This window comes from Barbus barbus, assembly GCF_936440315.1.
Source record: "Barbus barbus genome assembly, chromosome: 22".
NCBI lineage: Eukaryota > Metazoa > Chordata > Actinopteri > Cypriniformes > Cyprinidae > Barbus > Barbus barbus.
In genome coordinates this window covers 26,940,642-26,966,391 of record NC_136750.1, presented here as the reverse complement: position 1 = coordinate 26,966,391, position 25,750 = coordinate 26,940,642, and the positions used below count along the sequence as shown (strand labels likewise).

General features: G+C 39.1%; 1 protein-coding gene across 7 annotated transcripts in view; it reads left to right on the top strand.

The window, feature by feature from the left end:
* The first annotated feature begins 2,759 nt into the window (after positions 1–2,759).
* The window catches only part of c2cd5 (C2 calcium dependent domain containing 5), a 51,621-nt gene continuing 28,630 nt past the window's right edge, over positions 2,760–25,750 (top strand). For 6 of the 7 annotated variants that reach the window (XM_079446503.1, XM_079446504.1, XM_079446502.1 and 3 more), the window contains exons 1-10: positions 2,760–2,992; positions 3,786–3,882; positions 4,006–4,092; positions 4,175–4,346; positions 4,427–4,522; positions 4,689–4,844; positions 5,362–5,566; positions 10,598–10,752; positions 14,114–14,202; positions 17,097–17,205. In XM_079446503.1, the coding sequence (XP_079302629.1) occupies positions 3,793–3,882; positions 4,006–4,092; positions 4,175–4,346; positions 4,427–4,522; positions 4,689–4,844; positions 5,362–5,566; positions 10,598–10,752; positions 14,114–14,202; positions 17,097–17,205 (1,159 nt within the window). In that variant the 5' untranslated portion in view covers positions 2,760–2,992; positions 3,786–3,792. Of the gene's footprint in view, positions 2,993–3,785; positions 3,883–4,005; positions 4,093–4,174; positions 4,347–4,426; positions 4,523–4,688; positions 4,845–5,361; positions 5,567–10,597; positions 10,753–12,316; positions 12,518–14,113; positions 14,203–17,096; positions 17,206–25,750 lie in introns of all 7 variants that reach the window. The other variant, XM_079446500.1, reaches the window with a different exon arrangement.

Here is a 25,750-nt window from a genome sequence, read left to right as displayed (position 1 = left end):
GTTAGAATAGAAAAGGGCCCTATCCAAACTGTTGCAATAAAATTAAAAACACACAATTCCCTAGAATATCATTATATGCTTAAACGTTAAGATTTGTACTCATGGAAATTACTAAAGTAGTTAAACCTGTTCATTAGAAGGGGGTGAACCAATACTTTTAAAATCTTGTCTTTTTCTCCTACAGATGACTTGCAGGACCCTGTTCGTTATTGTACTAAATTAATTTTAATCGGTTAACCCCCACAGCGTCTCGTCTCCATTGGCAACGCACACGATTCGTGTCGAATGCAAGTGACGTCGCATGTAGTGGAGAGTGCAAGTACTGAGAGTGCAAGTACTGAGAGTACAAGTCTGAGAGTGCAAGTACTGAGAGTACAAGTCTGAGAGTACAAGTCTGAGAGTGCAAGTACTGAGAGTACAAGTCTGAGAGTGCAAGTACTGAGAGTACAAGTCTGAGAGTGCAAGTACTGAGAGTACAAGTTTGAGAGTACAAGTCTGAGAGTGCAAGTACTGAGAGTACTAGTACTGAGAGTGCAAGTACTGAGAGTGCAAGTCTGAGAGTGCAAGTACTGAGAGTGCAAGTACTGAGAGTACAAGTCTGAGAGTGCAAGTACTGAGAGTACAAGTCTGAGAGTGCAAGTACTGAGAGTGCAAGTACTGAGAGTGCAAGTACTGAGAGTACAAGTCTGAGAGTGCAAGTACTGAGAGTGCAAGTCTGAGAGTGCAAGTACTGAGAGTACAAGTCTGAGAGTGCAAGTACTGAGAGTACAAGTCTGAGAGTACAAGTCTGAGAGTGCAAGTACTGAGAGTACAAGTACTGAGAGTACAAGTACTGAGTGCAAGTACTGAGAGTGCAAGTACTGAGAGTACAAGTACTGAGTACAAGTCTGAGAGTGCAAGTACTGAGAGTACAAGTACTGAGTGCAAGTACTGAGAGTGCAAGTACTGAGAGTGCAAGTACTGAGAGTGCAAGTCTGAGAGTGCAAGTACTGAGAGTACAAGTCTGAGAGTGCAAGTACTGAGAGTGCAGCCAGACCCTATTGGACTCTACAGACAAACAATTTCAGCAGCTTGGGGTGTCAGGAATATCTCTCATGCACCCCCCTTTCATTTGTGATCCAATATTAGCGCATTTCCACCTAAGGCAGCTCAATGAGGTGAAAACCCCTCTGATCCAAGGGGTCATTAAAAATTAAGCTGATATTGACGAGATATCGAATTGATCCTTAGAACAGAAGCACATAAATATGATACTTATCCTGCTAACACACACATACAAAACTGCGTACACACAAATGATGCCACTCAAACATATCCATACAAAAATAGTCTTTGATGACAATAAGTCAGGTGTGGATTTTATGTAACGTGATGCCTGCTTATGTAAGGGTTAATGTTAGACACAAACTGGGTCATTTCTGTAATGCAGTAGGCCTAAAGGCCCGTTCACACCAAGAATGATAACTATAAAGATAACCATAATGAAAACTATATTAGCTTCCCTGCCAACAGATGATAATGTCCTGTTTATTATAAGCGTGCACCACAGTTTTGTCACTTGCGGCTTTAAATGCTTGAGCTCTTTAAAACAGGATGGATTCTGATTGGCTGTCAATCTATCGTTCATCAGATGGAAAACAATTCTGAATGTGAATTCTTTGGTGATTTTATAAAAGAAAATAAGATGCATGGGGCCAATCTGCGAACAATGAGATGAACCCAGAGATATATTAATTACTTGTATACTTTTATTTATTGTCTTAGAATTATGCAGAGATCATGTTTTCATGTCTAATACTGCTGTGTTTTTACATGAACAAGCTGCAGACACATTATTTTTCACAGTATTTGTTTATATGATGATACCAGTTTTTGTAATGTATCATCCAAGATGTTATGTTTTAAAATGTGAGACAAACCAATTAATATTACAAAACATTGACAGATTAATAAAATCTGTTGCTAACAGAGGTGTTTATTCAGTAGCATATGGTCCAATTAATAATAATAATTTATTATATATATATATATATATATATATATATATATTGGTGCCGCCATGCGATTAATCGCATCCAAAATAAGTTTTTGTTTGCATAATATATGTGTGTTCTGTGTATATTTATGTATATATAAATACACACACATACAGTATATATTTTGAAACTATTTACATGTCTATATTTATATTCATATAATTTATATTATAAATAAATATATGTATTATATAAAAATAACATATTTTTCTGAAATATATACATGCATGTGTGTGTGTGTGTGTATATATATATATATATATATATATGTATGTATTTTAATTTATTTTAAAAAGTACTGTTTAATACTTATTCCAAAGTATTGCGCTACACATATTTGAATGACCCACTTATTAATAAGTGCAAGTATGCCTAGGTGCTTACTTGCAAAAGTATGTGTTTACACATGCTACACAGGATAGCAGTGGATCACCCAGTGGGGTAGCAGTGTGTAATAATAGTAGACTAATAACAGTCCTGGCTGCACCATACACGCTTATTTGGCTCTGAATGCAATGGGATTAGTCTTTAAGACTCTGATTTTTAATCCTCAACACTTGGGAAAAGTTCAGCGCTGATTTATGCAGTTATTTTATTAAGATTTAAGATGGATATTATATAATGGCCAAAACTTTGGATGAAAGTTAAAAATATAATATAAAGAATTCACACGTGTGAGTGGTGTGAATGTCCGTGACCCGGATGTACTCCCGCCCCTCCCACTTGCGCGAGCGATGCGCTTGATCCTGCGCGAGTCGTTACATCTGACGGGCAAATTTGTTTTTAAAATTAGCCGCATAAACATCAACATTTTGATATGATTGCGAACAAAATGGCTCACGGAATCGACGATGCGCCTTCCTGAGATCTAATTATGACAGGGGAAGCGTTTTAATCGGCGCGAGGATCGATGAAGAGACTTTAATGTCAGATTGAACCGCAAAGGTGAAACTCTGGTGAGCTGACAGGATCAAAAACACTAAAATAATCGAATTTAGCTGAACAGTTTATTACCAAATCATTAATTTAATACGCCTTTGTGTCTAATATAACACTGCTGTGATGTATAAACAATGTGAATGCAGCTAAACTGCTTACCGCCTAATCCATACAGTACGTTATATTCAATATATAAGAATTATTAGCGAATTACTTATTTGATGAATGGTTTTTGTGTTCTAGTGTCATATAATACTTCGGTGATTTTATTAAAACAAACTGAGTGGTACCAATCTGCTAACCACAAGGTGTGAACCCAGAGATATTATGCAAAGATCATGTTTTCATGTCTAATAGTGCTGTGGATTTAAGTGAACAAGATGATTAATCATAATAATGATTCATTATGTGTAATTTAATTGGTTATTTTGGCGAAATGAATAAAAAATTGGTTTATTTTTTGACTAATCTTGTGATGTAACGTTACCTGTATTTTACAATTAGAGAGGTTTGACTCAGTATTTTAAAATCTAATCGAAAAATGTCAATTCTATTGATATTTATTTCTATTGAACATATTTAATATATGCTAATTATTTATGTGAGTGTGTTTATTTTATATAAGACTTTCTGTCTGCATCTGTAGTCTCTGGCCCTTCTGTCCACCCTCCAATCAAAGTCAAAGGCACCTGTTTGTTTCAAGCATCCCTCTCAGTATATGGATGTGGGTCAGGTTGCTTAGTGGCTGTTTTTTTTCTGCCTAGATCCAGTGTGCAAACTGTTTGTTTGTTTTCATGTATGTTTGAATAGATGAATAATGCCTGGGAAGTTAAAGGCGAAGATTGTTGCCGGGCGGCACCTGCCTGTCATGGACCGTGCCAGCGATCTCACAGACGCCTTTGTGGAGGTAAGTCAAGCATCATTCTGTTAATGAAGTCACTTTGCTATGCACATTTGGATTAAAATGCTGCCTAAGTTGGATATCGCTTGTTTTATCATAGAGCAGCACTTATGAGGTTTCATTCCACAGGTGAAGTTTGGAAACACAACGTTTAAAACAGATGTGTACCCCAAATCGCTGAATCCTCAGTGGAATTCAGAGTGGTTCAAATTCGAGGTAAGGTCATTCTAATTATCCTGCTTTAGGTTGGATTTTTGTAGAGTCTATTCCCTATATTTATCTTTCCTTTACCCCTTAGGTGGATGATGAGGATTTGCAGGATGAGCCGTTGCAGATAACTGTTCTTGATCATGACACATACAGCGCTAATGATGCTATAGGAAAGGTGTACATTGACATTGATCCACTGCTCTGCAGTGAAGCTGCTACTGTCATCTCTGGCTGGCTCCCCATCTATGACACTATACACGGTGGGTATCCGCAAGCAAATTTAGCCTATGATATTAAGGAGTTCTGACTTGTTTTGTTCTAATGACATGCTTGTGTTCAGGTATAAGAGGGGAAATCAATGTGTTGGTGAAGGTGGATCTTTTCAACGACCTGAACCGCTTTAGACAGTCTTCATGTGGGGTGAAATTCTTCTGTAGTAAGTATCTAGATCATCTGCTTCTATTTCTTCCTGTACTTCTTTTCTTTATCCCTTCTGACGATCTGTTTCCTCCACTTTCTGCCCTGCTCTGCTCTCCTTCTTTATTTTGTCATTCTCAGTGAATTTTCACTCACATTCTGGTTCTGTCTCTCTTTTTCTTCAGCAACCTCCATTCCCCGATGTTACCGGGCCATTATGGTACATGGCTTTGTGGAAGAGCTTGTGGTAAATGAGGATCCAGAGTACCAGTGGATCGACCGTATCAGAACCCCTCGAGCTTCAAATGAGGCCAGACAGAGACTCATCTTTCTCATGTCCGGTACTAAAACAAACAGTGTGAATGAACGACTGAAAGTCTATGTAGAAGATATGCATTTTTTCAAATGTTTGGATATGTTGCTAGAGGTGCTAGTGTTTTTTATGGAATTGATCGCATGATAACTGCAGGGCTGCTAGTTCAGTGGTTGGTTACCAATTTATACTGACTAATCGGTGTGTATATATAAACAATACTTTTATTCAGCAAGGATGCATTAAATTGATCAGAAGTGAAAGTAAAGACTTCCAGTGTTAAAAGAAATCTATTTCAAATAAATGCCGTTCTTTTATCAACCTATATTTAGGACTTTTGGAAAGCACAATATAGGCCTATTGATCTACTCTGACTAAGTGTACTTTAAGTTGCTTTGGAATAGATCATCTGCTAAAAGATGACTTACTCGAAGACTGCTTTCTGTGTCTCTGGAGACGTATGCATGTGGAGTCTGAGACACTCCTGTCAATATTTTCTTGGCTCATGTGGTGTTTGTCTAAATGCATTTGTGTTTCTGATGTAGGTGAATTGCAGAGGAAGATTGGTCTGAAGGTGCTGGAGATGGGAGGGAATGCAGTGGTGGGGTATCTACAGTGTTTTGACTTGGAAGGAGAATCAGGCCTTGTGGTTCGTGCCATCGGGACAGCCTGCACACTTGAGAAAATTAGCACACTCCCTACCACAGCCACACACCCCAGCAACTCCTCTCCTTCAAAAGACATGAAAGAGTGAGTGTCACCTATGCACACACAATGCGCCTGTGCTCTAAATCAAGGATAAAATGTCAGTGTCTGTGTGTATGTGAATGTCAGCATCGTTTGTATTGAGATTCGGAAATTGCTGTTTTTTTCTTACAGCTATCCTAGTTCATATGCAGTAGGGCTGTCAAAAAAAAATTTGAATTTCGAATATTCGTCGAATTTAAAATAATCCACAATCGAATGCAAAAATGCTGCATTCAAATTTTAGATGTGTTTCAGGCAGCCTTATTTGTGGCACACAAGATGCGTTGGCGATGTAGGTGTTGTTGCATTTTAATGCTTTTTTTAGTCTATCCAGTTGAACCCACTGTTTGCGATGCTGCTCATTCAAAATATAGTGGAAAAAGAGAACATCAATGCGGAGATGTTGTTTACGTCAAAACTGAAACCAAGCCGTTCACACAGAATGCATATTTATTGCATTTTCTATAGGGAAATCTATCACCGTTACACTCGTGTCTCGCACAAGAGAGCCATGTGTTTAGAAAGCCATGTAAAATTAATGTAAGTTCAACTTTGAAAAAACATGTCTCGAGACTTTATGGCGGTTTTTCTGCATCCCACTACATCTCATGTTTTTAAATGAAAAAAGTAGGCTACTCTTTGTGATTGGTTTTCGGTCCTTTGTATTAAACTGTACATACTTACATGATGCTTATTATTTGTAATTGTTTAAGCAACGTAATTAATTATATATGGTTTATAAACATTATGCACTTTTTTCAAAGATAGTCTTGTTTTTTATTTCGTTGAAGAAACATGCATTAGTACAGTAATATTTTGATCGATGCGCCGCCTTGTGGCCTCAGGAGAGAAGCCAAAAGCTTTTTTCCCCCTTACAGAAATTCTTGTAAATTTGAATATAATTATCAGAATATTAGTTTTTCAGCCAATTTGACAGCCCTAGTATGCAGTACATTAGATTAGATTTTTTTAAAGGGGTCATATGATGCTATTTTAAAGATCATTATTTTGTGTATTTGGTGTAAATATGTTGACATGCTTTAATGTTCAAAAAACACATTATTTTTCAAATACTGTACATTATAGTAGTTCCTCTATGCCCCACCGCTCTCAAACACGTTGTTTTCTACAAAGCCCCTCCTTCTAACAAGTGCAGTCTGCTGATTGGCCAACTGACCTAGTGCATTGTGATTGGCCGAACACCACAAGCAAAAATGTAAGCCGGAAATGTAACACCCCATTATCACGAGCTTCAGCTTTCAAGTTAGTTTTATCAGTTCAAGCCCGAAAGGGGAACAGAGTCGCGTGACAGACACAGTGATGATGCTCGTATGTATTTAAAGTACACAAGCCGCGATTAAGACTATTTCTGACGGGCTGTACACTGTGACCCTGTTCCCCTCACACACACACCTAGGTCTGCACGATTATGACAAAAATCATAATTGTCGATTTTTCCCTTGAGATTGTAATTGCGATTATTAATAACAATTATTTTGAACAGAATTATTTAGTTTGAAGCTGCATGCCATATTTTTATATAAAATCTATATTTAAAAAGGCTGAAAACACTCTTCCTGAACTTTTATTGCTTTTGAGTTGGGATGCAGATGTACATTTGACAGAACCATTGTGAAAACTGTAACAGCCTCATCTTTTATATATAACCAAAAGTACAGCACCTGATTATCATGGTAAAAAAGTAGCCTAAATATATGGTTTCTATGATGTTTGCATTGAAGAACAGTAGCCTAAAGACATTCAGTCAATTACAAATCCACATCAACTGATAGAATAATTAACAAAATAATGTAATTATATTCCATTACTCCTTTAACATATTTAGTATATTAATAATATAATAATGCTCAATATGAATATCCTACTTTTCTGCCACCATACCATTGTTACCGTTAGTGTTACTACATTAAAACTATGGTAAATGTGGGTGATTTGTGGATTGAAACGTCTTCTAACTGAATCGTTGTTGCACTGTTTCTGCTGCTTTCTGCTCCAGTGTTGATGAGAATAATAGCTCCGATTTATTGGCTTTAAACTAGTTTAAATTAAAGAGATATGATTTGTACTGGAGAACTCTGCGCTGAACTCGAGTGCTTCTTACTGGATTTCACAGCGTTGTTTAGTGCGTTTAAACGCATACGCTGTAAGCTGTTTTCTTTTGAGGCGAAGCAGATAAAAGGTCAGTGTGGCGCGCAGTTCAAACGAGTACCGCTATTTTGTTCCACTTTTGACACGTTATGTAATCGTGGCATCCATAATCGTAATGGCGTAATCGTAATATTAGAAATTAGATGAATTGTGCAGCCCTAACACACACACACACGACGCGTTACGTGCAAAAACTCCGCACATACTTACAGTCTCTGATTCAGAAGCGCAGATTGTCGGAAGTCGGAATTGACCCTTTTTTAGAAATAGCCTTCGTGCATAGCCAGCCTTGTACTCTACTAGGTTCACGAAACTGTCATCCATAAAATGCGTTGCACAAATGCGAACATTTGGGTTGTGCTGTTGTGTTGTAAACAAATCTTAACCAATGATTCCTAATTGCATCTGCTTTCGGAAGGCCAAATAAAGTGCTTTTGCTTTCGCATAGAAACACACAGCATCTCCCTGACATAGCTGCATCAACACTACTGCAGTTACTGAAACCACTCCTTCTTTCTATGCGTGAACATTTGGGTGGCATTAAGCAAATATTTCCACATCGTGACGGAGACATGTGGGGGCGTGGACGAATCTTAACTTTTATAACGAATATCTATTTGGGTTTGAGACTTTAGTCTTTGCAACTTTAGGGATCTCATCTATGCACGAACAGCTTGTAACACTCCAAAAAGAAAGTAAAACTTGAAATCGCATCAAATGACCCCTGTAAACTGAAAATAAGAATTGAATTTTGGATTAAAAATGAAAGTATGATATATGGGCTATTATTATAGAAATCACAATGATTCCATTGAACTTTTATGAAATTAAATATAGAGGCTCTTAGTTTTGAATTTTAAGTCACTGCTCAAAAAATTTGGGGTTGGTAACATTTTTGTAGAAGTATTTTATACTTATCAAGGTTGCATTTATTTAATCAAAAATACAGTAAAAAGAGTAATGTGAAATATTATTACAATTTAAAGTAACCATTTTCTATTTGAATATATTTTACATTTAATTTATTCCTGTGATGTCGATTTGGTGCTCAAAAAACATTTAATTATTATCAATGTTGAAAACAGTTTTGCTGCTTAATACTTACTTCAGAATTCTTTGATGAATAGAAAGTTCAAAAGAACAGAACAGCATTTATTTAAAATTGTAACATTAAAAATGTCTTTACTGTCATGTTTACTGACTCCAAACTTTTGAATGATAGTGTATCATGTTTTAGATTTTCATCTATTTTAAGCAGACATTTTTATTCACTGCAATTTTTTGTTATTTTTTAAAATGATCTAACATTCCTTTGGTTTTATTAAACAGGTGTTAATGCAACCTGAAAAAGAAGAAAATGCTGTACAATTACTCTGTTTTCTGTTTATATTTGTAAATTAGTATGAGGGTGTGTGTGTATTTGTTTTATGAGTGGCTGTTTTATAAGTTCTACAGAAATGCATTCTCAACACACAAACATACCACACCTCAGTCTTGTTCTCCCCTGCATGTCCTCTATGTCCCTCCTGCTCTTACTGTCTTTTTCTTTGGCTTTCCTGCATGCTGCGTCTCTCCTGCACCAGCATGTGTTTGCGTTAGATGGCTTAAAGTTTAACTGCTGTTCAGTTGTACATTTCCAGACTAGGCGTTTTTTGCATCTGGACTGCTGCCTTGAGTCTGTTGTGATTTGTCTTTGTGCTGTCTCGTCCCGTGCCCTCTTGGGAGCTAAGAATGTTTGAACGGCTGTGACCTGCCTAACTAGACAGCATTTTTAGTGCTGTCTAGTTAATCAGCTCACTAGGTTGTGAGACACCGCCAAAAAGGACGTTTCCTGTCGTCGGTTCTCTATGCGGTCTGCCTTGGGTGTGTTTCTGCGGTCTGCATGTTTCTGTATGTCATTGTTATATGTGTGTTTGTGTTCTCTGTGAATGTACAGTACGCTTTGTGTGTGCGTGTGTGTTTAAATGTATGAAATATGCGTGAATGTGTGTGTAGCTCTCCGCAGGCTGCTCCTTCCACTCTCGGATGTCGTTCCACACACAGCAGTCCCGTTCACAGTGCGAGCAGTCGTCTTTCTCAGGGCTTCTCCGTTTCCGTGCCAACACTGCTGTTCGCCGGTATGAAACCCAGACACAGGAGCTCAGAAGCCCCCAGAGCCAGGCAGTGTAGGCAGGTACCCCATGACCCCCATGACCCCGTCACGACCCTTCCACGGACCTGTCACCCCGTTCTTCATTCGCAGACAGCTATGACATCACCAGTCCCCCTCCCCTTCAGCTGCCAAAGCAACCTCGTTTACAGCTTAAAAATGCCTCTGACCAATCAGTAAGCTGCATTCAGCTGTCACTCACAGAGTATATCCAATCAGAGGCGTCGGTGGGCTTCTGTGTTTTTAAGTTGTGCGTGTACGTACCTTTTTGACTTTTTTTTTTTTTTAGGCAGGGTTGTTGAATTTTACATTTTGGGCTTGTGAAGGCATTAGTCGACCCTTGTTATCAAAGCGTTGTGCTTTGGTTGGCTGAAACACGCTTCTTGTTCATCTCATTTGTGTCCTGACACTTTTTTTTTTTTTTTTGGTTTTCAGTGTTTTTTGTTTTTTTTTCTCAATTTGTTTTACTTTAATCCCTGCCCGCTACCATAAAGCACTTTGCTGTCTCTTCTTGACATCCTCACATGCTCTACCCTTTCAGCAGCAAGCAGTCAACACTCTTTCTTTTTTTCTTTCTTGCTCACAATCTCTTCCTCCGTGTCACACACACACAAACACATGCACACGCTCAAACACACACACACGGGCACAGTCCTCATGTATGACCCTGTGAATCCGTGTGTGTTGATGGAGTGTGTTCCTCCTTGCTCTGACAGGCCAGGGTTTGGGGAGGAGGTCCCAGGCGTCCCGTTATCCTCAGGACCCCCCACCCCTCTGAGAGCACAAACCTTCTCCTCCTTCTCCCCCTCCAAGTCCTACAGTCGCCAGTCCTCCTCTTCTGACACCGAGCTCAGCCTAACCCCCAAAACCGGTAAGATACCCGACCCCACCTGACCTCTGGCACTCTACCAGGCTCTCTCTCTCTCTATGGGCCTTGATTTTAATCAATATCAGCACACTGACCCCAGTGTCAAGGCTGAGAGGCAGAGGGTCTAGGGCACAGTGCCTCTGTTTATTTTGGTCTAGTTTTGTGTTTAATTCATTTATGTTTGTTGTGTTGTTCTTCCATTATTACTTTATCTGTGTGTGTGAGATGTTTATTTTTATTTGACTCAAGGCTGTGATCTCGTATTTATTGTATTTTGTGGATTTGGAATCTGTGAAGAAAGTGATCTCTACCATGCCTTCCATATGTGAATCAGCCCCTTCTAAAGGACTTACTTTCTTTATTATTCTTATTTTTCTTTATCTTTCCAGGGATGCAAACTGCTTAGTTTTATTCAAAATCCTCAATATGTTATAAAATAGGTCACTTATTCTGTTTCATCCTGAATGAATGACCTTTTTTCACTGCAAGGTTAAATTATTATAGGTATAGTTCACCCAAAAATGGAAACTCTGTTATTATTTACCCTCGTTCATGTTGTTTTAAACCTTTATGACTTTATTTTTCTTCTATGGAACATGAAAAATTATATTTTGAGAACTGTCTGAGTGTTTTTGTCCATACAATGGAATTCGATGGGGTTCAGTGTTGTTTAGCTCCCAACATTCTTCAAAATGTCATCTTGGCGTTCTTCAGAATGACTTTGTGTTCCACAGAAGAAATTAAGTCATACAGGTTTGGAATGACATGAGGGTGAATAAACGATGGCAGAATTGTCATTTTCTCTGAAGAGGTATTTTTGTGAAGTAAAGTTTAATATTTATCTGGACTTTTATGAAAATGCCTTTCAGGCTTTGCTTTAGCTAGCACAGATAGTCTGCATAAATGCATGTGCTGTGTACTTGAAAAGCAAATATAAAGTGTGGCTTTTCCTTGAAGACACTCCTATTTACAGAAACTGTATGATCAAACTTTGTTCAGCGCTGTCAGTTTTATGCTTTCCATTGTTCTAGTGACTTTGTTTTTTGTTTATATTTGTTTTCATGTGAAAAATAACAAGAAACACTATTTTACCTTTTCTACATTTTTTAAATAAAAATCAAAAAGGGACCCCAGAGGGATAATCCGCCAAAAAAAAAAATGCTGTCATATATGTTTTATTCTTTTTCCGTACAGCAACATGTTCATAGTGACCATGTCTGTCAAGCTTAAAAAAAAAAAGTCACCATAAAGCACAATTTTTTTTATAGTCCATATGACTTGTGGCCAATATTCTGAAGTCATAAGGTTTTTTTATCAGGAGCAGTTAATTGAGAATTAACCTCTGAAATGGATTAAGGAAGTCATCTGACAGAAATTTCAGTTTTGGAAAAACTACAGCTTATACCTTCAAAATCAGCCTGCCGGGAATAAAATCCTTGGAAAACCTTTTTATTTGCCTCTCATCAGTTTGCATCCCTGTCTGTTGTGTAGTTCAGTCACCCCTTTTCTCATATGATGTCTTCATACCTATCCTCCCCAAACTTCTCTCTCATTCTTTCTCTGTCAGTGGGGATATTTCTGTGTCCCAGTACTCCCGCCCTTGAATCTGAATCATCTCCCCTCCCCTCTGCCCATCTGCCCAGTCATTTACGGCCAGGGATGGCCTCCAGGAGTACAACTCCTCCCCCACTCCATGTCAGCCAATCAGACACAGCCATGCTGAGAAAGAGCGTGTCTTTCAGTGAGGAACTGCTGCTGGCGGCCTCTGGTAGGATACACCCACTGCTGTCCCCATGATCTTTGACCCCTGGTGCAGTGACTGCATCCGGTGTGACCACACCAACCCCTGTGCTGCCCCCTGGCAGAATATCATGCCCGTCGCTGAATAAATCGTACTAACAAATGGATTTTTTTTTCTCATTTGCCCACACACATCTTTCGGCAAATGCACTCTTAAGTGCACGTTATGATAGAGCGGTGTTGGTTTAATGTCTTCTAATCTCTCTGATTTAACAAAACCCCACTTGCATGTGTTTTTTTCAGCCTGACTGCAGGTTAGATTTCTCTGCCAGTGGAAGAACAAACTAGAAAAAAACAAAGCAGCGACCCTCTGTCGTCTCTTATTGGCTGGTTCCAAAAATCCAATTACCTAGTTCCTGGGCTCTGAGCTTATGTGTCTGAAATTGTATATTTATTGTGTTTTAATTTGTGAAAGTGTAAACTTGTTTAAGTTGCCCAGCTAGTGAATGCGTAGAGCACATATTTTGCCACGATAAATGTTATTTCTTAAAAGTCTCTGGTTTATTCAACTAATGCCATTATTACATTTTTAAAATGGATGTGAACATATCCAATTCGAGTTGAGATATGTAATACGATTACACTTTCTTTATATTAGACTGCTGCTCTACCTAATAAAGTGTAGAAAATCACTTGTTGGCTAAAACGGCATTGTCCACCAAATGAATTACACTGTTGTTCAAAAGTTTCAGGTCAATAAAATGACAGTAAAGACATTTATAAAGTTACAGAAAGTTTATTTCAAATGCAGTTTTTTTTTTTTACTTATGAAAGAATCCTGAAAAAAGTATCAAGGTATCCAAAAAATACTACGCAGAACAACTGTTTCAACATTGATAATAATAAATGTTTCTTGAGCATCAAATCAGCATATTATAATGTTTTCTGAAGAATCGTGTGACACTGAAGACTACAGTAATGGCTGCTAAATTTGTAATCATATTTTACAATATAACTGTTTGTAAGTAGATGCAGTCTTGGTGAGCATAAGAGATTTATTTAAAAAAAAACAAATCTCACTGAAATTTTGAACAATAGTGTATATTAACCATTTTTACATGCAATTCCCTATTAAGGTATTCTGGTGAAGCCTTTTTTTCCAAAAGAGGTCATATTTGCTCCATAGGTATTGGAATATTCCTGCATGCATATTTGTTTCCTACTTTTGACAACAGCACACAAGAGCGCAATAAATAACTAAATGTAGTCTTGAGACTTTTCTCTATATCAATTTGCTTTTCACTCCAAAAAACAAATCACTGAAAAGTTTGTACTTATGCAGATATAAATGAGTGATTTGCTTACATGTCAAAAAATTCATATTAATGTTCAAGTAGCCAAAATTTTATAAAGGCTTTATATAGGCTTAATTGGGTAAATGCATCATTTTAATTAATAGTTTTGATTATTCTTGTGAATGTAAATGCAACCATGGGCACTTAGAAGAGGTGAATGTATGTGATTGCATGGGCTATTGTAACATTGTGCACTGGGTTGTATAGAAATGAGGTGTTGTTTACATTCTTTCATTTCCCGAAATTTCTCTCTTCTCCATCATGAACAGGAATGGGAAGTGGCGGCAGTGCAGGGAAGGAGGCAGGGCCTCTCAAAGCTCTTCTGAGGCAGCAGACCCAAACAGCACTGGAGCAAAGAGTAAGAAAAAGACACATTCACATGCATTTATGTGTTCACAATCAAGTTTATGCACACAAGTGGAACTGGTGATTATGAGAATGATGTTTCTCCACTCTGTCATTTTCTCACTGGATTTCAGGGTGTTTCATCATCCTCTAAAGCGTTTGTTAGAACAGGGGTATGTCTGGAGAGGGCATGCCGAATGTTTTCTGATCGTAGAATCTTTCATGTTTCCCAAACTCCTCCCTGTTTAAGAACTTTGAACTGGAAGACCCGCATCTCTTCTACTGTCCCAATGACAGTCCTTCATTATCAAACCAATGACACATCAGTATTGTGACTATTGGTTTGGGGGCCATGTGGTAATGCACCCATTTCCATGGAGAATATTCTAGAACCTTTGACAGGTGCTAGGAAGCTCTCATGTCTACCTGTATGTCACAGTTTTGCTGTAAACTTGGTCCAAGGGTAAAATGTCTTGTAAATAAAGAAATTAATGTAAATGAAGAGCCAGAGATCTTGAAGTCTGTGTCTTCATACTTATTGTCACGGTGCACACACGAGGGAGGAACCAGGAACACGCAGACGAGGATAGAAACTCAAATAACACTTTACTGAACATCAAGACATGGCAGGGCAGGACAAGGCAAGGCAGACAAGGACATCACACACCGGGGTTAACGAGTAGACCAGACGAAGTTTAACTGAACAGACAGGAGTAATATACACAGGTAAATCATAGATAACGAGACGAACACGGCTAGACAAGAATTAACTAATGATTACATTTAACAAGGACAGGAAACAAACCAAATAAGGGCACAAGAGGCAGGAACACATGACACACACACGACAGTTCCCTGACATAACTCCCCCCTCCCGAAAGGCTCGTCCCGAGCCTTAACAGTTCCATCGGGGAGGGGGGGTGGGCGCTCTGGAGGCCTCTCAGGACAGACACGGACCACAGGACGGGGACCTCCAGAGCGGAACAGACAGACAGTACCCATGGCAGAGCAGGGAGCTCAGGAGGCCATGGCAGGTGGTAACTGTGGCCATGGCATCCTTCTTCGGCCCACCCACTCCACCCAGAGCTCTACTACCCCCCCCCCAAAATTTCCATGGGGAATCCAGGGGGTATCAGGAGCCCTCCGGGGCTAGACAGACAAAACACGACAAGACACGACAGAAACCCTCCAGGGTCAGACAAACAGGACAGGACATCCCACAGGAACCAGAAGCCCTCCTGGGCTGGCTAGGAAGCTGAGGCTTCCTCTGGGCATGACGAGGAGTCAGGGTCCCTCAGCAACCTCCTCCACTTCTGCGACAGGGGGGGCAAGCGGCTGCGACTGGCCTCCATGGCCACAACTCAAGGAGCCGCCTGCCCCAGACGAGTCTCCATGGACAAGACATGGTAAGTTAAAATGTTCCTGTGGGCACAACGAGACATACATACGGCACTCCTGGCCGTGACGTGTGGACTTCATCCACGGAGAGGGTCATGGCGGCCGATGGGCATGAGTCAGCGGCAATCCGGCGGGCTTGAGTCAGCGGCAATCCAGTGGGCCTTGAGTCAGAGGCTGGCCGGCGGGCATTGAGTCAGAGGCGGATCGGCGGCGTGCACAGGGGAGCCGCCGACGGTGGGTGGGCTTTCCCCACGGACGGCGACGTGATCTCCCGCGAACGGCGGGGTCGGTGAGCCACGGGTAGCGGCGTGAATAGGGTGAGCCGCCGACGGTGGGTGGGCTTTCCCCACGGACGGCGGCGTGATCTCCCGCGAACGGCGGGGCTCGGTGTGCCGCGAACGGCGGCGTGAACTCCCGCGAACGGCGGGCTCGGTGTGAGCGGCGAGGTTGGGACTGGAGCCGCGGACGGCGGCGGATATCTCCCACGATCGGTGGGTTGGATGAGCCGCGGACAACGGCGAACTTCTCCCGCCATCGTCAGGCTGGAGGGCTCGCGGCCAACGGACTCGCGGCACTCGCGGCAATCCTGCCGAACTCCCACGCCCACTTGACGCGGGCTAAGTCAGGAGGACGAGTGGCGACTTCCATGCCGCGAGGGACAAACAGAACAGGAACAAAACAAGACTTTTGAAAAACGGAAAACAAAACGAGGTGAAGGGGCGCCGCTTACTGTTTGGTCTGGTCTTCTGTCACGGTGCACACACGAGGGAGGAACCAGGAACACGCAGACGAGGATAGAAACTCAAATAACACTTTACTGAACATCAAGACATGGCAGGGCAGGACAAGGCAAGGCAGACAAGGACATCACACACCGGGGTTAACGAGTAGACCAGACGAAGTTTAACTGAACAGACAGGAGTAATATACACAGGTAAATCATAGATAACGAGACGAACACGGCTAGACAAGAATTAACTAAGGATTACATTTAACAAGGACAGGAAACAAACCAAATAAGGGCACAAGAGGCAGGAACACATGACACACACACGACAGTTCCCTGACACTTATATGGTTGAGAAAAAATGTACTGGTAACAATTTTGTTGAGGCTTTTAATCAGGAATTCATGCATATTTGTTATATATTTGCATGCATTATACTTTTTGCTTTTGTGAGCATCTTATTACCACTTGTTAAGCCACTTACATCAACTGGTAAGTCCTGATGTATTGCACTTAACAGAGTTGTTACCCAGTAAAAGAGCCTGTCTCCTACAGTGTCTGAGTTTCTGTATCTCTGCATGAGTCTTGTGTTGTGATTGGCTAAATATTGACAATGTAATGGCATGACCCACAGGTTTCAATTTCTGTGCTGTAAAATCTTTAGTTCTGTGTGAAAATTTCAGTACAGAAGTTCACCTGTCTTCATGACATTTGCTAGAATGCCAGTGGGTCACATGGGTAATTTCTGTATGATCCCTCCATCACCGTTCTGTGTGTTTCAGGAATATCCTTTCTTCACGTTGGCTGCCTTCCCTCCTGGATTTCTCCTTCATGTGGGAGGCGTGGTCAGTGCGCGCTCAGTAAAGCTTCTGGATCGAATCCACAACCCAGGTAAGACGGCTCATATTACGCAAGCATAAACGTAAATGCACCAAATACATGATACATGAACACAATTTAAAACAACATGAAATATAACTTAACCTCACTGTAGTAAGAACATAAATCAATCAGCAGGTGCATTTGAGGTGATTTGGCTGTGTGCATGTTGTTGGTGAGCTTTTGTTGTATTTTCAGTTTCAGTTCTTTTTACAGTGTATGTTCTGCATCACATGCACCATTTCTTGACCTTAATGTTTTGTCCTCTCCAGCTTAGGATGCTATATTACTTTTGAGATTTTGAGACATCCATCTCCCCTGAACATTATTTTTGCACTATTAGCACATGCACAAGAAATACTTTTTTTAAACCCGCATATCGAGGGGTGAGAACCAGAAGGGCGTAAGTTACATTTCACCAACTTTACAGGAGAGCCAAAACAAAAAATTTACCATAGTTTGATCTGACTTTGTGTACTGATTTCAATTGTTTATAATACAAATTTGTACACTCATGGATGACAGTACTTTTGCCAGTAGAAAGAGCTCATTAAGAGCTTTCATTTGATGTATATATTTCCATTTCACCAAAAATGTCACTTACACCCTTCGGGTTCTCACCCCTCGATATACTCTTTCTAGTCCGTGCTAACAGTGCATTATAGGGATGTAAATATTGGTATTAATGCAATTTAATACAACCTTTAAAATTTTCGGTAACACTTTATTTTAAGGTGTCTTTGTTACACATTAAATGTACTTACTATTATAAAAACAATTAATTATGCATAATTACATGCAAGTACCTCTAAACTGAACCCTAATCCTAGACATAGTTGAGCAGGCATCGTGATATCCCCCCCCCCCCCCCCCCCCCCCCCCCCCCCCCCCCATACCCCCTGCATCCCAGTACAGTGTTTGGAAAGAAAATGCCATGTAGCCTACTACGGGACCCCAAAAGGGAATAAATACATGATGGGAGGAAAATATATATTTCAGTAGCCTAATTTCTCTCGCTGTTATATCATTGTGTAAATATACTGTATATAGCCTAAATTGTGGGCATCAGGGAGCTGCTATTATGTACAGTATTATTACACGCGATCACTTTTTAGTTTCACTTTCACTTTTGAGATTCACGATCGTACATACTGTTTATACTATGGAGCGGCAGTTCTTACCACACATTTTACAAGATCAGATGTTTGTCAGTTGTGCTCGGGATCTGCAAATCATTTGCCATCATCTCAAGCTGGTCACACAGGATGAGAAGCTCAGCGTCGCGTCGCACCACTTTACATTGTTTTGAATCGTTGCTAGGCGCCGCAAACAGACGCCGAATTGCGCCGCTGGTGTGCGTACGCTCATAGAAAATGTTTGAATTTTAAACATGTGGTGGGACGCGGCGCAACGCTGCTCTTCTTGTCCAGTGTGCGACCAGCTTCAGTCATCTCTCCTTGTCTGTTTATGTGGTAAGTGAAATTTTATGTACTGCAACCGTTGGCAATCGTTATTTGTTTTCCTTGCCGTTCTGAATACAGATTTACGCTTCGGGCACACCTCCTAACTACAAACCCCACCCCCCGATGTCATCGTCCATAGGGATGTTTCACTGCAGACATTGTCCGATGGCAATTTTGTAGACATCGCTCAACCCTACTAACCATATAGTAAATACATGTGGTTAATTATTATTACTCAGTACTTAAATATATATTATTACACTGTAACAAAGACACCTGAAAATAAAGTGTAACCAAATATTCTAGTGTATAATATTTTAATATCCATTTCTAACGGAAAAGTAGCAGGTTTTGGCAAGCTTTTAATGCATAGCTAGGAAATGCAAATGCTTTGCAGGGCTCCAGACTTTTTTCCTGCCAGTGCGACAAATTTTTGCAAACGAAACGAAAGCGTAACTAAACCATGCTGCGTTTCAGCTGCGCAGCGCGGACCATTTATCAGCTCAGACCGCGACGCAAACAAACTTGTCCGAGCTCAGAACAGCTTTAATCGGGAGCCAAAGTTGATTTCGTGACACTGTTACTACAGATGCAGCACTGCTGCGACATCCAGTGAGAAGCGTTTGAATTCGCCGCACAATGAATAAGGTTGCTGCGAGATCTAGTGAGAATCATTCAAATTCTGCACAGAATTCTCTGTTATATACAGCGCTGACGTACGTCAGAAAACCAGAAGTATTAATGCTAACTATAACCATGATGTTGTGGTAGAAATAGTTGAATGCATTATATTATTCATTTCAGGGTTTGTACAACCTTTTGAGAGAGAAATTCAATTACTTTTCAATAACTATTTCCAGCACTTTAAAGCTCTAAAATGATACAATTTGAATGTTATTTTTAATGGGATGACCAAAATATATATTTTATGATTTGATGTATTTTTTTTTTATTTTACTTAAGTGTTTGTTTACTACAATTATAACCAGTAGACAGCAGCAGAGGAGCACTTATCAGCTTATTAGTCATTCATTTCCACTTTTTCTCTATATTTTGAAAATCACTATTATAATTATCAAGAAATCAGATTTTGGCAGAATTGTACACTTTTTTGTGTATGAAGTAAGAAAAGTCACAAAGTGCCTTGAAAAACACAAACTTTTCTTCAATTTGTGACTAAATCACACATAATCACTGAAGTTGGTCAGTTCCATATAATTCTAGAAGAATAATGGTACATATTATAAGAGTGGAATATATAAATTTTCTATATAAAAATTTGATTTTGCACGTTACTGTTATACTAAAGTTATAGTTAATAAAAGTAAATTTTGTATGCATCCCAACTCAAGCTTAGTGCTTTACTGTCAAATCTGTATAAACATGAAAGCAGCAAGAAATGAGCATGTAATATTATTAGTAACTGTACTTATTAATGCAAAACAATAGTAATTTTATGATTAAATAATCTATATTTTAATACTCCCACACACCACCCCCAGCGCTACCAAATCTGCTCCTGGCGCCACCATCTGTAGAACTTAGTTGCGCTGGTGCCACTGCTCTCAAATGTTAGTCTGGAGCCCTGCTTTCTGAATTTTAAGACAATATGTAAATATATTTAGGGCTGGGACGATAAATCGATTCATGGATAGATTTTGAGATATTCCGAATACATCGCGATTCCTCTGGAATCGATTCTGAGCTTAGATTTTAACAGCAGATGGTGCTCTACTCTAGCTTTTATCCGCATACTCAAATGCTCATGAAGAAGAGCGCTGAAGAGCTCTTGTGCCTTCGGCCGAGTCATGTAATTTCACCTCAGCTCAGAATGCTTTTATGACGCGAGATTAATGTAAACACAGCCCACTGTGAACACCCTTGTAATTCGCTTCAACATTTTCGAATTTGATGAATGATTATTTTAGATTCAAGTGTGTGTAAGTTAGGGATGGGCGATATGGAAAACAAAATATCATATCACGTTTTTTTTTTATTTTTTTTTTTATATCACGATTCATGATTTTATCACGATTCTTTGTCATGTTGGTTTTACTATTTTGGTTTTACAAGTTGTCTGAGCATTACAGCCAAACTAGAAAGACAAAGCCTTTCAAGGTAACAAAAAAAAAAAAAAAAAAAGACATGGCAGATATTTAGGCCAAAGTGGAGCGAAGATAAAAATCTTTGTCATTATTTTATCTTTCTTTTTAAAAAATAAGAACAAAGATGCACATTACAAATACACATAATATACAAATAAAACAAACAGTGCTTTATTTTCAGGTACAATAGAAAGGTACAATTTCATTGAATGAACAAATATAAAAATAAAACACTAGATTCCTAAAGCAACTGTATTAAAGTTTTTCAGTCAAGAATAGTGAGTGATTTTTCTCTTTGCGTTTTGTTGTTTTGTTAACGTTAAATGAATATTTCCCCCAAAAATAAATATTCTGTCATCTGTCTGTCAATTCTGTCATAATGTTTTATTTTTATGCCATCATTTACTCAAAAGTTGTTTTAAACCTGAATGAGTTTCTTTCTTCTGCTGAACATAAATGCTATTTTGAAGAAGGTGGAAAACCAAACAGTTGCTGGTCCACAGTGACTTCCATAGGATTTTTCTTTCCTGCTATCAAAGCCAATGTGGACCAGCAACTGTTTGGTTACCCTCATTCTTCAAAATATCTTATTTTGGGTTCAGCACAAGAAATATATAATAGAATTTTGGGACAACATGTGAGTGAGTAAATAATGACAGAAATTAAATTTTAGGGTGAACTATCCCTTTAATGACAGTCGACAGCATGTTTAGTGTCCTGTCCCTTTAAGAGCTGCACGCATCTAATATACAGGCACGCATCCGTTTCTCTCTTAACTATTTACTTTCATTTTAGAGATAACCAACGGAGCTTGTATGTAAACCTTGTGTGTTTTGACAGTATTCGGACAAAAGATAACTTATTTGAGTAATCAGGCACTGTTAGACAGGCTTTTTAGTGTGCGTGCTTCAGGTGTATGCGCTCAGAAAAAGCGCACGTCAGACCAGCGCGTGAATGAAACATTTAATCAGCAAGGCTTGTGTGCAAATAATGTACTTTTGCGATTGCGAATAAGTGCAGTGTCCTGTCAGAGTAGCTCTACTGCTGTATGTCGTGTTGTACAGTATATAGAGACGGAGGCGCCAGAACTGTATTTGACATAATGTGTGCTGTACCACGATACTACGATATTTCTTCAAAAGCAGATCGTGGAGACATTTTTATCGTCCACGATCAAAAATCGTCATATCGCACACCTCTAGTGTAAGGAATTGGAAACAAGCAGAGTACGGCTGTTTCTAAAGCATGCAGTGCCATCTGCTGTTAAAATCTAAGCTGAGAATCGATTCCAGAGCATCGATTTATCGTTCCAGCCCTAATATATATTATAAAATCTAAAGGGGTCATATGATGCTATTTTAAAGATAATTTTTTGTGTTTTTCGTGTAACAATATGTTGACATGTTTTATTGTTCAAAAAACACATTATTTTTCAAATACTGTACGTTATTGTAGGTCCTCTATGCCCCACCTCTCTCAAACGCTTCGTTTTCTACAAAGTCCCTCCTTACAAGCGCAGTCTGCTCTGATTGGCCAACTGGCCCAGTGCATTGTGATTGGCCGAACACCACAAGCTGCGTCGGAAGTGTAACGCCCCTTTCCATAATCGCAAGCTTCAGCTTTCAAAATTGTTGTAAAGACAGTAAATAATGTCTTTAGTTTTACCATCAGCCCGAGAGGGGAACAGTCGCGTGACAGACACAGTGATGAAGCTCGTATGTGTTTGCACACAAGCCGCGATTGTGTGACGTTTCTCCCTCTCTTACACATGCGAGCACACACACACACACACACACACATAAACGATGCTGCGCTGTGACTCTCTCTCTCTCGCACGCGAGCACACGCGCACACACACATTTACACACACACACACACACGACACACAAAATTCCGCACATTTGAACAGTCAATAGCAAATGCTTAAACTAATAACAAAACATACAGTCGCTGATTCAGAAGCGCCAGATTGTCAGAGCAAAGTCAGAATTACCTCCTCTCCTAGGTTCACGAAACGGTCGTCCATAAAATGCGTTGCTGTTCTGTTGTAAGTGATCTTAATGATTCCTAAATGCATCTGCTTTCGGAAGGCCAAATAAAGTGCTTTTGCTTTCACCTAGAAACACACAGCATCTCCCTGACATGGCTGCATCAACACTACTGCGGTTACTGAAACCACGCCTTCTTTCTATGCGTGAACATTTGGGCTGCATTGTGCAAATATTTCCACATCTTGACGTAGACGTGGGGGCGTGTTTGAACGAGCCGTTTTAGGGGGGCGTGGCAGAGTCTTAACTTTGATAAAGAATATCTCTTTGGTTTTGAGACTTTAGTCTTTGCAACTTCAGGGATCTTATCTATGCACAATCAGCTTGTAACTCTCCAAAGAGAAAGGAAAACTTGAAATCGCATCATATGACCCCTTTAAGTAATAATAATTATTTGATTTTTAATTTATTATAATTTTGTTTTATTAAAATATTAACTGTAAAAATCTATAATATTATGAAACATAATTACAATTTAAAAGAACTGATTTGTATTTTAATATATTTTATTATAATTTATTCCTGTGATTGAAAAAGCTGAATTTTCAGCAGTCATTACTCACATGATCCTTCGGAAATCATTCTAAAATGCTGATTTGCTGCTCAATTATTATTGATTTATCTTTTTTTTGTGTTCTTTTAAGTATGCATATACAGTCGAACCAAAATTTATTCAGACACCTTCAACATTTCTCACATTATCACAGTTTATTTCCTATAGTTTAGAAAATGGTAATAAAATATGACAAGATCTCGGAGTTAAACTGTGTCAGAACAAATTCATCTTGATAATGCCAGATAGCTTTGATAGAAAGGTATGTAATGGATTACAATCAACCAAATATTATTCAGCTGTTAAATTTAAGTACACAATTAAATAATACCAATTTAGGTTAACCGATTACCGATTTAATTTTGTTCAGTCTGTGGTGTAAAAAGGTCATATTAGCAATTAAAGAGAAAAACACTTTAGCAAAACATGGTCAGGTCAAAGTGTCTGAATAATTTTTGGACCCAAATTTGTATCAATTTTACTGGTAGTCCACTGTATGACTGATTTTTGGGTATAATATGTCACAGTTCACTTTATTTTGCTATCCTCACTTACATAAATGAACTATAGTGTCCTGCACCCACTAGTAAAAAAAATATCAAAAGATATATCTGGTGTCTGAATCATTTTTGGTTTGACTGTATACACTATTTTGTAGAGCTGTAGAAATCTACCAAATTCAGACTCTCAATCTACAAGAACTTGTTCGATTGTCCCTGTTATTTGTTTATTTAGCAAATTTTTGAAAATAATTATGAATCAGACCAAAATAATAAAACAGAACAAAATCATGATCAAATTTCATGTTGCACTGCATCAAATTTTTTTTTATAAAAAATCAAATACTTGTCAGGGTGAACTTTTACATCCCTGTTGCATGCAATTGAATATATTAACTTTTATTTTTTTTTATTTTTTTTTTTGTCTCATAATGTTTCAAATTCTCATTCCCTACCCATTCTAACATTTGTCTATCCTCAGTTTGACCCATAAGTCTTGTCACCTTTTGAAATGCTGCCCATTGTAGTGATCTGTTTGTATTTTGCATGGATAACACTTGCATGCATTCAGGCTTTAAAGGGGTCATCGGATGGCCATTTTCCACAAGTTGATATGATTATTTAGGGTCTTAATGAAAAGTCTATAACATACTTTGATTAAAATTTCTCAATGGTAGTGTAAAAAAAACACCTTTTTTACCGTCAAAATCAGCTCTGTTTTCAGCAAGCTGTTTTTTAGTCTGTCGCTTTAAATGCTAATGAGCTCTGCTGACCCTCTCTTCTGTGGGGTGACGAGCAGACTGTAAACTTTTGCCACGAAACTGGCTAACTTATTAGGAAAGGCGATTTGCAAAGATTCATAAAAAAACCTTATACTCACTTCTTCTGTAGATGAAGCTGGATCACAAATGATTTGCGCGAACATAAACACATTTAGGCAGATCAGGATCAGCATATTCCCTTCAAAAACGAAAGTAACTTTAATCCTCTGCGTCTTCAGCGGCTCAGATGTCGGGAGTAAATGACGGCTGCTATATTCATTAGTACATCCAACAACAAAACACCTTAATTGCTCAATCAGAGACCTCTTGTCTTCCCCTGCGGAAGTTGACAAAGTTTGAGTTGACAAAATGGCGGACAGCTCTCAGTTCACTCAGGGCGGGTCTAGGGTAAGACGGCCCTGTCAATCAACTATCGTGGGAGCGGCCTGTGCAGAACTATGTCATTCTGACAGGAATCTCAGAACAGCCTGATTTGAGAGAGGGGATTTAAAATAGGGATTTAAAAAAAACACTGGGTGGATTTTTATCATTCTAGGATGGATGTGCGCACACACTTCCAACACACATTTAAGTTCAAACAACTTGTAAAATGAATTTAGCATCCGGTGACCCCTTTAAGCTAACAAAGCTGAGCCTTTACCTACTAATTTACATTTTGCATGCTGACATGTTTCCAAAATAGGTATCACATAGAGAGGTTGTTATTTTGTATAGTGGAGTGTAATTAAAGGGAGAAAAACTTTAAGTTCTGAACTACAACTCAGAGGGTGTCTATTGCGTGTGAATGTTTAATTAGTGTGTGCGTGTGTGTGTGTGCATTAATTAAAGCATGGTTTGGTTGAAGGAGCTGCTCATGTAGTTTTATTGTAGATGTGCTGGTTTAGAGCCTCTGACATAGTGCTGCTGCATGCTTTTTTCTCTATCTTTTTCTCACCTCTTTCCCCCTCATTCTCTCTCCCAGACCTCTATTTTTCTTCCTCTCTGTCCATATCTTCTCTCTCGCTCTCGCTCTCGTGGTCACTCTCTCAGATAACTCTTGTCTGACTTTGCAGTTCCTGTGGAATGGTGTTGTCCAGTGTTGTGTTCTTGTTTGTAGTTGGTGTTTG